Below are 13961 nucleotides of genomic sequence, written 5' to 3' on the forward strand. Positions count from 1 at the left end.
TTTGGAAGTGATGGACTACAGCCTAGGTTTTTGACCTCTCTCCTGTATGATAGCATAAAGCCATGGTAGCTGTTGTTCTACTCAGTGGTAGCATTGATTCTAGGGGTCATCTATAGTGGTTGATGCTCACAAATGAATATGAGGCATGTTTTCTGCTGTGGGGTTGAGGAAGTCCCTTGTTTATCTGTCCCAGAGACTTTCTGTAGAATGTTTTGGTATTGTCTGTTGAGATAAAGATACCAGATCTTGTGGTTTGTGTCCATTTTTCAACATAATCCTATAAACCTACACATGTTTTGTGACAAGTTCTTATTGTTCACATTTCTGTGCATTTTTATGGGTAACTAAGAATCCTTGCAGTTTTACTGGATGGATAGAAGTAGCAGCTAAATGGAATTTAGAAACCTTTGGAACAGGCAGGAGCCAATGGGGAGTGCTGTGTGGTGTGGTGTAGGAGAAGTAGAAAGGCAGTGGCAGCAACCCATGTGAACATGAAGTTTTGGCAGACCACTTAGGCTGTGGAGCTGACATAAAGAAGATTAGAAAGAGGCTATGTGAAGGAAAGCTCTCATGTTGTTAAGAATATGCTTTTTAGCATCTTTGCCAAGGCCATATATGAGAGCCAGCCTGGCGCAATGTGGAAAAAAGCTGCTGTGGAGCAAAACCCTGTTGTGCTATGATAGTTGAATGTTCATGCACTGGTGATGTCAGCTATCTGTGTGTGTGCTTGATGGCTCGGTCTGTACAGTTCTTTCTGTTAGCAGAAGTAGCCTGCACCGCAGACTCCAAAATCACGCTAAGTCAGTACTCGCACTGCACTGATATTGGTGAATACTGTTGAACAAGAGGATCTGTTCAAAACACATTGAAAGAGGGATTGGTTGATTATTGACTAGTTTTGATTAGTTATAGTTTTGATTGGCTTTCTTATCTGAAAAAGAGTTACTGTCTAAGTTTTAAAAAGGGATAATAAAACCAACTTGCATTGAGCTTTCATGCAAAGCTGCAGCATCCTGAGTACATTATTATTACTACTATTATTATTATTATTACTTTTTTAAATGGTCTTTTCTTCTGTTCTCATGGAGGTAAATATTTCTGTTCCCATGTAGAATTGTGTAATTCATTCTATTATTAAAGTCTGATTACCCAAAAGCTCAGTTACTGCATATACTTTGGTTTTCTGTAGAAAAATGTTGTTCTGTCTGTAGAGATTTGAGTGCCCAGTATTGATTTCCAGTTCATAATTGCTTAGGAATTAATTTGCTCGGGATGTGGAAGAAGAGAGAGGGCCTATGGGAGGATAATAGGAGTATGGAAGGGAATGCAGGGATACAACAAGGAAAGACAAGGCCTGTTGGAATGAAGTCTGTTGAGGGATATCAAGGACCACAAGAAAAGCATCTACAAGTATATCAGCAACAAAACAAGGATTAGAAAGATCCCCACCAATGTGGAGATGCTGCTGAATTTAGATGGGTAACCTGGTGACAGAAGACACAAAGAGGGCAAAGTGAATTACTGCTTTGCCTCAGACTTCACTGCTGCAGCCATCCTTCAGGAATCCCAGACCCTGGAGGCAAGAGAGGAAGGCTGGAGAAAAGAATACTTGCCCTTGGCCACTGCAGGTTTGTTTAGAGATTGGCTAGGCAGACAAAACCACAAATCCATGGGCCTGATGGGTTGCACGCACAGGTGCTGAGGGGGCTGGCAGATGTGGTTGCTAAGCCCACACTGCATCTTCTTTGAAAAATAATGAAGAAGTACAACTAGTAGAAGTTGTGTCTTACCTTGCTTTTCTTTAAAGCTTTCATTAGCTAATGGAAAGAGAAATAAAGAATAGTGTGACTGCTTTTATTTTGAGTTGATTTATCTTTGAATTAACTCATTCAATGAGTAAGAAGCATTAAAAGAAATGGAAATTAGTCTATTTTCTACAGCAGCAAGAAAGGCCAGTATAAACAAGTGAGGGGAGAGGGGATGAACCATTACCATAGTTCAGAAATTACTGTTGGGGATTGTTTTTTGTTTTTGCTGCTTAACTAGTGCTTTGTGCTTGTTCATTAAATACTGACTTTCTTCACAGCTTTAGTAGGCAGTTTAAACTTTTTTCCTGGGTGTATATTTTGAATCCTCATGGAAATTACTTAAATGAAAAATTAGATTTTTTCTTTTTGCTAAACATAATTTGCATTAACTATTCTCTGTTTAATGAAAACCCAGCATCCCTCTTCCTCAAGTTCTAGTGGTTGAACATAAACGGGGGGCGGGGGGGGGGGGGGGGGGGGGGGTTTTGGTTGGTTAGGGTTTTTTTTTGTTTTGTTTCATTTTTTCGTTCAGTTCTCTTCTATATTCTGGTTGTAATATAAAGTTCACTTGAAAGGGTTTAATACTTTCCTGCCATGATCTAACTTCTGTAAAAAACCAATGTGTATATTCGAACAACAGCTCTGAGAACATAAATGTAACTTAAAAATACAAGAATGGGGTCTGAACTCACAGTACACCTAATGCCACGTAAAAATGTTCTTCTGTGATAAAAATAAGGTGTTCTATCCTTTGAAGATATTACATAACCTTCTGTAATACTTTTTATATTTTCTGCTGGTTGAGAATAGACTTTCCAATGCAGCTGATTGAATACATCCATATTTCTGTGTGCCCTGAAGCATCTGTACTGTTCATCCTTATCCAAAGTCGCAGCAATCCAACTCTAGGCCAAAATTTAAAAGTTGGAGATAAGTTTATATTGGGTAATAGATAGCACCACAGTAAGAACCATCTGGTAGGGGGTACTTGGACTTTATGGGTACAATCTTCAAATGTCAATCTTGGAATGTTTGTTTTCTTTCAGAAGAGGTGATGTAAAAATGAAATGAGCTGTGCCTGGTAGCTGAGTAATAATAAACCAGCTCCATTTAACAGGAGTAGTTTTCCTGTATTATATAGCTTGTTTGTAGTAGTTTGGCACAGTTTGAGATGGAAGATTCAGAAATAATCCGTTTGAGCTTGATCTATTTCCAAATTCTTTACTACTTGAAGGAGTTTTTTTAACAGTCTGGCAACATAAACCCCCAACTGTTAACATGTATAAAGAAAATATTACTGGTTTCTGCTTTTAAAACATAAATAGACCAATGATGTGCGATGTAGCTCAGAATCCAATATTTGCCTTCAGCTTTAAGGCTTTGAGAACACCTCTTACAGCTTATTTCCGCTTGTTTCAAAGACTTTAATTAATTTGTAACTAAATTAAAGTCTCTCTCTTCTTTTTATCTTGTTCTAGGATGTGTTTGTATTTAGACATGAACTTGCTCTCCTAAGAATATCTGCCTTCATGGGTCTAATAATATTAGCTGGAATAAGTCGACTCTTTTACACTCAGCTAATGGGTATTTTCACTGTAAGTATCTAATTTGAGAAGTATATGTTAGTTTTATTTTCAGTACAATTAGTCAAAGCAGAAGTGTCTAATAATATCACTTCAGTCAGTTTCGTGATTTGTATTAGTAAAATGGACTCGTACCTTGTCCTGGAATTGCACAGTGTACAAGATATGTAGTTGATTCTTGTTTTTATTTTAAACTCTTGTGTAGCCTGGTCAAAATTTATGTGACAGTGAGGCTAACTGATAAATCAAATTTTGAGAACAGACAGCATCTTTGTTAAGTATTTTGATAAATATGCTTATGTTCATCTCTTTATTTACTAAACTGTGCAATGTAATCATGCTGTTTACAGTCCAGGTGGGTATTCTGCATTTAGATATACAGAAAAAAAATACGCTCTGCATGGAAAAATTTTTCAGTTAAGTGAATTTGATAATGTAATAAATACTTGCAAGAAACAACTTTATTTGGCATAACATCCTGTTCTGTACATTAGAAGTTAATAGCTGTCAGCAAATTTTTGAAGTTGTCCTGAGAATCCATACAAATATTTAAAATATTGTTCAACACGACAGAGGGAGTACATTAGTTACATTAGTTACATATACATGTTTAAAGAGTCTGATACGGCCTGCTGAACTTTTTTTAAAGGCAGTAATGTACAAGATGGCAGCATATTTTCGGCTACAACTGTTGGAGATCTGCCTGAGATTATACTTTGGAATGTTACTTATGAAGGTTTGCATAGCATTAACTTTTGTAGGTCCATAATGGAAAACTTCCCAACTGTATGCTGTAATTCTTTTGTATTGAATAAAGGAAAAAAGCCTACAGTGTAGTTTTAAATTATGTTAGATAAAGCAATAATACTGCTTTTTGGTTTTACTGTATTACTTTTACATATTTACTGCCTTTTGCTTTTTCTGTCACGGTAGTTACACTGTCTATTATTATTACCATTATTACTGTCTATTATTATTACCGTTCCCCAGCTACTCTACCATAATGTGTTTTACACATGCTCTCAACCCCCAGCTCAACAGATTCACCTTTGTGCACCTTTACTGTGTGCCTGATTTCTGTTCCAGGGTCTTGCTGACAGGTTTTCTCTTTCCTGTTTAAATGTTGCCTTTATGTCTGCATTATCTAGGGCTGGGATGTTTTCCTATACCACCTCTAAGGTGGCTGTGTGGTTAATTCTGCTCACCAGTAACAGGTGAGACAGAGACAAATACTTAGTGAGCCTAATTGTTAGGTACTGAAATATGGATGTTGTTTTAGTTTCTGTTAAGTGGATATATATATGAAAAGGATCAAAAAACTCATCTGATCAGACTGCACTAAACCGCAGATAGGATACAGAGGAAAACAAGAAAACCAGACCCTAAGTTTATAATTTTGTTCTGTGTGCTGCCAGAAGCTGGACTAAATTTTAGCAGTGACCATCAGCACCCATTCAGGTACTATTACTGGATGTGAAATATGACCTCTCAGACTGAACGTGTTTCTGTCAGATATACCTGAAACCTGGGCTGTTTCTGTTCTGACACAGGATACTAACTGCACTGCCACTGTAACAGGCATGAATGCCCAGTTGTAGCTTTGCTGTCCTGAGCCTTAACACTTTCAGGCCTCTGTCGCCGCTGCACTCTATAAACTGCTGTAAAGTCTTTTTTTCTCTGTCTGTTGTACATACCATGAAGTACATCCTATTCACTTACAGAGTTGGCAGCTACACTGGACCAGGTGTGGGGTATAGCATTTTTACCTCCAGTTTTTCTGCTGAAATCATAACTGTTGAGGTGCAGTATGTCTGGATAGTTTTTTCTGTTGTCTTTGCTGAGCTTTGTGAAATAACCATGCTACAGTAATTGTGGATGTGGATGGTCTATGAGAGGCAGATGGTAAAAAGTACAGAGCTTCATTAGGGCTTCTTATTGCACCCTACCTGTTGCCCCAAAAGCAGAAGGGCTATTGTCACATGGACAAGTTTTTAGGCTTGGTGGGATTGCTGGGGAAGTAGAAATCCATTACTGGTGTATCTCCAATATTAATTCATTCACACTATGTGGATGCTGTTGCATTGACTCATTGAAGAATGTAGGTCATGTAGTCCATCCCCCGCTCAGAGCATTTCATACCAGCAGCACAATTGTCTTCTCCCTTTTCATTCCTTTCTTTGCAAATACAGAATTAGGAAGAATAAATAATACAGTTGTTTTGAGGAACTCTGCTTGGCAACAATTACTCAGACTTCAAACAAACAAAGCAAGTCCGTTTGGTGCAGTTGTGATTAGTCTAGAAGTAGTGTAAGAACTGAAATGAGCTGTATATTAAATGTGGAATTTGTGATGAAATTAACTTACTATAAGGTATAGATTAAAACTTGATAGCAGAACCCAATCATGAAAGTGTAATATGAAGAAAAGCACCTTGAAACAAACTTAAGGCATGGATATGCAGTTAAAGCATTCACATCATATGAATTGCTCCACGGCTATTCTTGAAAGCATTAATTTTAGTGATTGCTAAAGCTGCCTAGAGATGTGTGCAAGGGACAAGAACATGGACCTTCTGATACAGGCAAAGCAATTCTTGTGCTTGTATGGGAGAGCAGGTAATGCACATTTTTGTAGTTCATGCTCTTGTGCCTCCTTTTTGCAGTTTAACATGTACCAAGATTAATTCCGCAACTCCTGGAAAAAAACCTGGTTTTAAATAGTAGAGACAGTAAGTGTTGCAGCTCTGTGATCTAAACTTTGGTGGGTGCAAACTGCTGCTGAACAAGTCCAGCAGGTTCATTGGTGTTTAACATTACAAGTGCTGCAAAAATTTTTGGAAAAAAATACAAATCTAAGATTAATCAAACTTTAACTCTTTTGTAACAAGACTGCCTGCTTTTCCAGAAGGTAAACTTGCTTGACCATCATTACATAAATTTCCAGAAATGAAGTCAATATCTGTTGATATTGGTAATATCTATTTCAAGATGCTTGGAAAAAATGTGCTCTCTGGTAAGAATGAAAACTTTGTAAGCTGTGTGCTAAAATTTGTCTCTTACAGGGAGAATGTTCCTGAGGCTGTAGTGCTTGATAAGGTGATTAATAGACTAAGTAACCTACTATGCAGTAATTTCTCTGAGTACATTTGCCACCACTGTGATTGTGGTATCACTGTTAGGGTATCATTAGCACAAGGCTATTCATAACTCATTTGGAGGTCCAAGAAGCCAAAGAGCAAAGGAGGTGACTTCCTACAATGAGAGGAGAACAGCTGGTTGGCAAAAACTGTCCTTAGAGGAACTTTTGACATGAATTGTTCTGATGAAGAGGAGAGCAGCTGAGGTGGCCTCTGCATACAGGATTAGTGCTTTCTCCCTAGAAACTAGCATATGTGAAACACACTTCTGTCAGAAGGGGCACATGGCTCTTTTCGTCTTCCTTCCCCAGTTGCTTTCTCTGAGCTTTATTTGCCTTTAATTTTGTTATCATCCTGAACTTTGATACTTCTTCTAGCATGTACTTTACCTTACTGTTGGGGAAATTTTATTTGGATACTTTTGAAATAGAGGTATCTAGGTTCTCTCTAATTCATAAGCCTCTGAAATAGGGAGAAATTTAAAATCCTAGTTTAGAAACTCTAGGATTCTTAAGAAGATATTCCTCTTAAAATCTCATCAACAATTAGTATTTTTACTTAAAATTATTCAAGTTTTTACAGAACTGGATGGAAAAAATTGGTTTCACCCATGAATTAAAACACCATCAAAGGTAATTTCCAAAATGATTATGCATTTATGTTGAAGGCCTGCCTGTCTCTAGTGCTTGTTACTTCCTTTACCACTCCTCGGTTTCCTCTCATTTCTTGTAGAGCAATTTAGAATGTTTTATTCCTTAACTGGAGCCTGTGTTCTTACATTCTCAGACACCCTGATTTTTAAATGGCATTTGTTGAAAAGTAGAAGCAAACTTTTAAGTAAAACAGAAAAACATACCAGAAAGTGTAAGTTGCACCTTACAAGGGTGCAACTCTTTTACTCTCCTATAGAAAGTGACAATTTTAAAGATTATTGTTACTCTTCACTTCAGGGCCTCCTTTAGCTGCTTGTACTTCGGATTAGTCTTTGGCCTGAATCACTACAGGTAACAAAATAGCTGCAGTATAGACACTTAAAGCTCCATGAAGGTAGAGGTATGGGTTTTTATTGGTGCTTTGTCGTAAGTCATAGAAGTATGATTTATAGGTAAATTATCAATTTGTTTTAAAGTGATAATTTTTACTAATATATAATAAAGTTTTAGTAATATAATAATAAAGTTTTAAAATCTTCTGGGGAAAAAAAATGCAAGACAATCTGTCTTGTGCAACAGTTGTGTGCACGTATTAATGACATTGTATTAAAGTGACAAAACCAAAGTTTATCTAAATTTTGCACTAAAATTTTATCTAAGTATTTTGCACTTAAGCTAGAAGAAAGTGTTAGAAGGATGTATTTGTGTTAATAATTTTTATTTCCATTTGCTTTTTTTTATGTTGTTACATGAAATAATACAATTTATTGGGAAGCTAAATCAAATAGTACCCAGAAACTTGCTTGCTTTCTCAAAACATATTTTCTTGACATGTGTTTTTAAAGGATTTTTCTCTTATTTTTATATGTAACAGATGTTTTTTTATCTCGAAAGCCCCCATAACATGCCTATCAATTCATAGGAAATGGCATTAATTCGCCAAGGGAAAAAAGTGTGTTTTATCCACTCCAGATTGTTTCTGATGTATGGTTGTTGAAGGTATAGAGCTCTTTTAAAAAGAGTGCTTTGATTCAGTCTTTTTAATTAAAGGTGGAATGCCCGGGATGCTTGTGTGTATATTAATAGAAGATTAGCCCTGGCTTTTGCATTTCTCTCACTCATATTCCGTTATAGTTTTAAGAAATTTTTTCTCTGTGTCTTTCACGTTAAGAGTTAAATGATGATAAGCCCAGTTTTTCTGTTTATACTGCAGGATTCTTCTGTTGGTTATGTATGATCTACAAGGCATTACTACAAAACATGTAAAAAATGACATGGCATACTGTTTTTTAAACAATGGCTTTTCTGATTATTTTGATATTTGTTCCTATCTAGTGAGGTTTTAAATTGCACCAGACACTGCTAAGAAGTATTCCATTTGTTGACTGCTTTTTAAAAGCTGGTACCTTTTGCATAGATGAGATTTTCTTCCTCTCAAGAACTGTGGTATTCTTTATTTTGTTGGCTGCCACCTGTCTGAAGCAATCAGCCACTTCTTTCTCTTTCTCTGTACAAAAGGAAAATCCGGTCTTCCCATGGATGGTGGAAGGTAACAGGATAATCAGTTCAACAGTGATCCTCTGATGTCATTGTGGGAGCCCTGTAAAAGCGGATTATCTGTGACCCAGATAAAATAATTAGAAATTACTTGGACACTTACAAATAACTGATCTACTAATCTCATTTCCAAAGTTAAAAAAGGCCTGTCTCTCAACATAACACTACCAGATGTTTCAGTTAAACAGCATCCCTTGCAGAGACTAATCTGAACCCTAATTTTAAAGGATTACCTTTGATTGTTTTTATCTCAAACACTAAACAGTGTTTTCATTTTTCCATATGTTGTAACAAACTATTTCTATGGAAGAAAAGAAATTTTCTTAATTCTTCCCTTATGGTCCATTAAATATGATTTAATGTGATTTATGCTAGTATTGCAGAGGAAAACTTTTCATTGAAATTATTTAGTAATTAACTTGTTTCTCTGGGGCAGAACTATTTAATGGATAGGCCTTTATAAATTTAATAGATACCATGTGGCCTTTGTGCAAGGTAGTGGATGCATTATCATAAACTAAGTGGACAGTGTCTTTATTAATTTAATTAATGCTGTCAGGGTTTCCTGTTAATTAACTGTTTGAATGGTGTCCAGTGATATGCCAGTATCCTGTTCCATCAGTACTTTCTGGATGTGGAAAAGAGAAATTTCCCTTTATTTACTGTAGGAAGGATAGAAGGGAAAAGAGTGTTTAACAGCCTGCCTGGTGTGCAGTATGGTACCTATCACATACATTTTTCCCCTTAGAAGCTTTTAAAAATGTTGATACTTGCTTTTTATTGTTGCAGTGATTCTCGTTTTCACCTTAAATTAGGAAGTGTATTTTACCAGGTAGTTTTCCAATCTTTTTTACAAAGATTGTGTTTCAAAATAATGAAAATGTTGCTGCAGTTATTCTGTTAATAAAATCAAAGCTTTTTAATTCTTTCTGTATTTGTGTATTGTATAGTATTGATCCAATGCTCATTTAATATGCAGAGTGACAAATGATCTAGTTCTGCTGAAATGCTTTTCGTCTTTAATAATAAGTATCTTGTAATTAAAAATATTTGCAGTCATATCTTTAATCAGATAATCTATTAAATACTATTTTGATTGGTGAATACTAAGGGCTTTCCTGTTTTTTCAAACATGGCAGAAGTGTAATCAAGGAACCTATTAATCCTCATAATTAAGTTTAGCATATTAAAAATTAGGATTGGTAGGGGAAATTAGGGTTTCCAGGCAATTGCATTCTTTATGTGGCTACAATATAGAGCAAAATAATTACAAGGGAAAGCAAAGCATACATAAATTATAATCCCGAAAGAGTAACTGGAAATTACTAACAGAAAATAAACTAATATTAACATTATCTGTCTTCCTTGTTATTCTTATCTCTTCCCCTTTTCCTGTCTTTACCTTTAATCCACCTATAGCTAGATCTCCTATTAGAAGACTGCATGAAGTTCTATAAATTAAATTGTCAGGAATTAGTAAAGTCCTGGTCTTCGAATATGAGTTTGTTAACTGTGTAAATTCTTTTGCACCTTTACCTTATTTCTCTCAAATGGGTTTGCACTTTGTTTAGCATTTTTATTAAATGTACTCTGACATCTTTAAAGACATATTTACATAAAAATAAAATGTGGTATTTATCTATTTACTAGTTTATTTTTTAAAAACCTGTTTTTTATGAGCTATTTAAAATGTAGGAATAAATAGAAGTGTAAGACATTCTAGGGAGAAAAAGATCACATCACTTCAAATTAGCTCACTGTATGGTCTTATTTAAATATGAACTTTTTTAAAATTAATAATTTACAATATTTTAAGGAAAAAGTGCAAGTTAGAAAATGTAATCCGATTTTAAATTGTGCAAGGAGTACAGAATATCATCAGATATGTCAGAATTATCCCTGGTTTATCACTTAAAGAAGAAGTCCTTTAACTAATATATTTTCCTAATAGTAAAGGTAGTACCTTTAACTACTTGAAGATAAGTAACTATAAAAATATTTGAGTGTTCCAGGGGCTGAGTGCATTTTGTTTACATGTTGCTTGTCAGATTTAGACATCAGACTATTAAAATGACTTCTGTGTGAAGATGATCAACATCTATTTCTAAAATATTTTTCCCTTCTATTTTTATCATATGGTATTTGTAGGGATCGATAAATAGAATATGTTTTGTTTTGTCTCTTGTTATGCAGCTATCTGCACCAAACATGCTGTGGATTTGCAACAGCCTGAATTTAAGAGATTTTATGGTGCCTCCATTTTAGATGGTTTCTTGTCATTGAGTCAGTATCTAATAGCCAATAAAAAAATTATAAATCTATTTAACTAAATTATTCAGAACATAGAAGAGTCTAGAACTATTCCCTTAGAAGTAATAGAGTGTAGCTTTTTTTTCATTTAGTACATGAGTCTGATATAGGGGTTTAACCTTTAAATAGAACTAATAGTTTTCAGACTGAACATAGTTTTAATTGATAAAATTAACTATCTTATATGAAAAGTCTAGATTAAGGAAAGAATACTGGCCAGAAGTAAACCCAAATGTATTTAATGCCAAAAGAAAAGAAAATTTATCAAATTCGATGTATTCTTTCAATGTTTAGTATTTTCTATTCTCGAGTTGCTCATCTATCAATTACATGCACACCATGAAAGGATGTTAGACAGAAGATAAAAGAAAACCTTTATATAAAGGATGTGTTGTCTTGAACTTTTAGATAAAAGCAAAGGCTGCAAATCCAGGAAGGCTTGCAAGTTTTGTTTTCTTTATGCTTCATCATACTTTTCTGCTGATTCACCTACAGTGAACATTTGAAAATAATAAAAGTATGGCATAATGCTTATATTCTACTACTGCAAGTGTTTAATAGAGCTGTAATGATTGCATGTCTCTTTAAGCAAACACAAAAGAAAAACTGAACCAGGGATTGTAGCTACATGCTTTGGAGTTAGTCCTGCAAGTTACAAATTACAGTGTATACTTTGGAAAATGTGAATCAATAAGGGGAAAATATCCTTTGCGTGTGCTTTTTTCATGATGTGTTAGTTCATGATAAAACCCATCCTATAGGACAGTTGGTTAACCAGTGCATGTGATCTTTCTAATTTACATTTTTTTTGGCAGTTGGTTATGCTAAATAGAAGCGTAGATGTGAAAGGTGCAGTTCTCTTTGGAGCTAATTTGGATGCATTCATTTGTGAGTGAATCTGAGGTTGGTTTGCAGAACTCTGTCAGTGCTTTTACGTACATCTCTTTCTCTCCATTCTTCTCCTTCCTTTTACATCAGTCTTAGTTGTGGCAGTAGCTTACTTAATTTAGAGTAAGCAAACTGCTCTTATGGATCTGTAGTATATCCTTGGAGTAAAAAAAACTCATATTTTTTCTCTCCTCAGAAGAATCTGAAAACTTTGCCCTTTTCCTATTCCTGTGTTTATTTCCTCTTAAGTTCTTTTTCCTGTCTCACTAGGTGAGAGGTGTGATTTTTTTTTCCTGTAGCTGCTTTAAGATGCTTATCATTGGGTATGTATCTGAATAAACAGGTGCAGGAGCAGTTTTTATTTCCATTCTGGATGATGCCTTTGGGAATCTAGATGATCCATCATGTCAAATTAATCAGTTGTATTTGTCAATTTCATCTTGTATTCAATTTCAAATTTCAAGAAATTTTTAGAGATTACTAGGACTGCATAGATATGTGATGTTTGCTCATACCAAGTTATTTTAAACTTTTGGCTGAGTGCGAGCACTCAAAAAAGGTTTTAACATTAGCATTAGCTTTGAGTCTAGAAAAAAAAATCTTAGCACAGTTCTATTTGTATTAATAGTAATCCAAGCTGATAGTAGATGCAGACAGCCAAAGCCTCTTAGGCTGAACACAGTAATTCTGATGTTGCTGCAAAACCTTGGTACACATCAAATGCATAAGAGAGATGATACTCTGATTGGAAGACATTTATGAGATGTTTTAATGAGCTGACCATCTTTTCATTCAGAAGAATGGTGATTATTCTGGTCCTTTGTCTGCAAAAGAAAAAAAATTCATGTCTGAGAAAGAAGCCTTAAATAACAGGTCAAAACTCAACTGTGGTACTCTCCTTTTCCATCATCTCCTGTCTTCAGAGGGGCTACTGACTTTCCTGGGGTGCTGTGAAGTTTCACTTTCATGTGAAAAGGTAAACTGGTTCACTCTCAAATGAAAGCAGATTTCAGATGAGCCTGTTTGGCAGCAGTGTGGGGAGAGGGAAGGTATGAGGGTGCAGGGAAGGTATTTTGTTTCTTAAGTTCAGTCACTAATACTTGTTAAGCAGATAAACTTCAAAGCAATGTTTCTTTGCTAGTTTGAACCTTTTAAAATTTGGCTCTAAATATTTTTTCATGTTGAAAAAGTATCCAAGAAGCAAAGGACTCGCTGCTCAACCCCAGTTGCTTTGCTGTAAAGCAAAAGTAATCTGAAGTGTATGTTGCCATTTTAAGGTAAGGGGAGGGAGAAAGGAAACAGGCAGGCAATGAAAGAAGGGAAGGGAAGGAGGAAAGAAGGGAGGGAAGGGAGCAAAGGGAAGGGAGGAAAGGAAGGAAGTTAGTTCCTGCTTTGGTTCTTTAACTTAGTTAATTTACAGTTTGGAGGGGAGCAGACCCTGAGAACCTCTCACGTCTTGAGAGGTTCTCAGGGTCATGACAACATGCCATAACAACATGTAAAACGAAATACAATCTCCAGGTTTCAATCTGTGATTTTCCCCCAAAAAATCTCAAAACCTGTATTTTAGGGAGTGGTACAAGTGTATTAATGAGTAAGCAATCTGTAGAAACACAGCAGAAAGCCATGTTTAAGATATTTGGTGATGTTACTTCTGCACCCAGAGCTGGTTTAAAGGCCCCTCTTTTGAAATGGTAGAATAAATATTCCATAGCTACATGTCCATTTAGAGTCTGGAATAGCATGTTATTGTTTTACAAAAGACCATTTGCCATTATTGCTTTCAAATATGCTAATATTATTTTGTACTATTTGATAAACAGCTTTGAGTGGACCAGAGAATAATTCCTAGAACTGAGATATTTTTGCAGTTACAAAAGGAACTATAGCATCTCATGAAAATGGTATTACCACTTTGCTGAAATGCCATGGAAGTAATCTCTTAGTTTACTTAGGAAGTTTACTTAGTCCTTTTTATTCAAAAAGCCATGTCTGAATTTTTGTGGTAGGGAAAGATGATATTTTC

At 35.4% G+C, this 13961-nt stretch overlaps 1 protein-coding gene across 1 annotated transcript in view; it reads left to right on the forward strand.

The window, feature by feature from the left end:
• The window catches only part of ZDHHC21 (zinc finger DHHC-type palmitoyltransferase 21), a 38201-nt gene that overhangs the window by 18700 nt on the left and 5540 nt on the right, over window positions 1–13961 (forward strand). The window contains exon 7 of the mRNA XM_059492334.1: window positions 3287–3403. Coding sequence (XP_059348317.1) covers window positions 3287–3403 — 117 coding nt within the window. The remainder of the gene's footprint in view (window positions 1–3286; window positions 3404–13961) is intronic.

This window comes from Ammospiza nelsoni, chromosome Z (genome assembly GCF_027579445.1).
Source record: "Ammospiza nelsoni isolate bAmmNel1 chromosome Z, bAmmNel1.pri, whole genome shotgun sequence".
NCBI classification, from domain to species: domain Eukaryota; kingdom Metazoa; phylum Chordata; class Aves; order Passeriformes; family Passerellidae; genus Ammospiza; species Ammospiza nelsoni.